Below are 2,169 nucleotides of genomic sequence, written 5' to 3' on the forward strand. Positions count from 1 at the left end.
GTGTCGCCGCTGTTTTCCAGCAGGCACCTGTGTGCGCCGTGGGACCCGCAGCGTCGGCGCCTGGGAGCCGGAGCGACCCCCATCATCCCTCGCCCGAGGAGCGCCCGGGCTGGGTAGAAAACGCTGGTAAGTCCGCGAGCTGGGGGAATTCCAGTCCGTGCGATTTGGCCGCTCATAAACACTCCACCGCTGCTTCAGCCCGTGCTGTGGGTGCGCGCCACGCTGCTGAAAGCCGCCTTTGACCTGCTGCCGCTGCTGTGTCTGTCTGCAGGGACGAGTCCCCCAGGATGGGCTTCCACTGATAGTTACACGGTAACTATCACCGCAGACTCCAGCCATGAGACAAGGAAATGTGTTTCTTTCGAAAAGTTAAGGAGGGGAGTTAGGAATAAACTAGAGCTTGTACCGATGGAACCCCCCTCCTTTTCCTCTTTTTATCCTTATTGAATGTCTCCCTCCTTGCCTATTACAGCTAGAGACAAAAGAGGTCATTGCCACGGTGCCTGGGCGTCTCACCTTACTATCACAGCTGATACTTGTCAGGAACTGCAGCTAAATTGATACATACTGGCCCACAAAACCTCATGTCCTGAAGCCATGCCAGCGTCCTGGGCACGCGTTGCCCTGCAACCCAGTCTGGTGTGTGGGCTTTGCAGCGTGGGGTTTTGCTTCCACCGCTCACGATAGACGTTCCCGAATTTGTTCTTCCCGTGGAATGGGTCTCTGCGCCTTGACTCAGCATTAGGGTGAGGGCGAAGCAGGTGTCTAACACTGGTCACAGAGATTTCCACAGGAAGCCACCTCTTTGGCAGTTACTACGTATTGATAACTGCACCGTTTCTAAGAGTAAATCGCGTCTCAAATGTTCATGGTGATTATGACAGGACTGGTTTAATTATCCCAGTGTTTTGTTTTGTTTTTTCCAGAAAGTCTAGGGAATCAAAGTGAGTAACTTAAAGCTTTCGCGATCTAGTTAATTCATCTTGATAAAATAACAGAAAGGAATAACAATTTAATTTATGAATTAAATTTTGCAGTTCTCTCAGAGATACTGAATAGTATATAATAAAATGCCATCCGATAAATTCTCAAACGTAGGGACTGTTTGAAGACCACCAGAGGGCGCCGGATGTAAATAATAGGAAACGTTGATCCATGGTTTACTTTGCAAGAAAAAGTATTATCTATTTGAAATCACCTTTTTGTACTCATCCATATCCCTTTAATGTTTCTTTTACAATAGATTCCACAGGAAAATTATCTATATTTGAAGTAGCTTGTCCCTTATGGATTGCATCGTGCCCCAAAAATATATGTTGTAAACCCTAAGCCTCTTTCTGTGGTTAAAATCCTGTTGGGGAAGGGGTTGTTTCTGTTACGTCACTGAGGCAGGATTAGTGTAGGGGGTGTCTCCAGTCAATCTCTTTTGAGACATAAAACAGATTAAACAAGCAAGTGAGCATGTAGCTGGGAAAAGAGAGACCCCGCACCACAGGAGGCTCTGCGGAGAACCAAGGGACAAGGACCTGGCCCCACTGCCAACAGAGAAAGCCTTCCCCTAGAGCCAAAAAAAAAAAAAAAAAACCTCACTACCATCAAGTCAATTTTCACTCATAGCCACCCCTCCTTGGATTTCCAGGGCAGTATTTCTACGGAAGTAGATCCCCCAGTCTTCCTTGCACAGAGTGGCTAGAGGGTTTGAACCGCCAGCCTTCTGGTTAGCAGTCAAATGCCCTGAATTCAGATTCTTAGCCTCCTAAACTGTGAGAAATAACCTTCTGTTTCTTAAAGTCATCCTCCTGTGTTATAGCAGCACTAAATAACTAGGATAGACCCGGTCATCTTTACTTTTTTAAATTCTTTATTAAAAGAAAAAAAAGCTCTAGTTTGTTATCATTATGAAAATTGCAGAGGGACTCGGGAGATTTTCCAAGTACTTTATAAAAACAAAAAAAAACCCACAAAAAACAAAACAAAACAAAAAAATGCATTGCCTTCAAATCAAATCTGACTCATGGCAACCCCCATTGGGTTTCTGAGGCAATGAATCTTTGTGGAAGTTGATTGCCCAGTCTTGCTTCCCCAGAGTGGCTGAGTGGCTGGAGGGTTTGAACCATCAACCTTCTGGTTAGCAGTCAGATGCCTTAGGTACTGTGCTACCAGAGCTCC

The 2,169-nt window shown here is 46.0% G+C and overlaps 1 protein-coding gene across 1 annotated transcript in view; it reads left to right on the forward strand.

Annotated features, from left to right (window-relative positions):
- ADAMTS16 (ADAM metallopeptidase with thrombospondin type 1 motif 16) overlaps positions 1-2,169 on the forward strand; it is a 361,524-nt gene that overhangs the window by 1,332 nt on the left and 358,023 nt on the right. Inside the window, 1 exon segment of the mRNA XM_007953260.1 lies at positions 52-126. Coding sequence (XP_007951451.1) covers positions 52-126 — 75 coding nt within the window.

The sequence above is a fragment of the Orycteropus afer genome, unplaced genomic scaffold (assembly GCF_000298275.1).
Source record: "Orycteropus afer afer isolate SDZICR_OR568_19922 unplaced genomic scaffold, OryAfe1.0 scaffold00381, whole genome shotgun sequence".
In the NCBI taxonomy this organism is placed as follows: Eukaryota; Metazoa; Chordata; class Mammalia; order Tubulidentata; family Orycteropodidae; genus Orycteropus; species Orycteropus afer.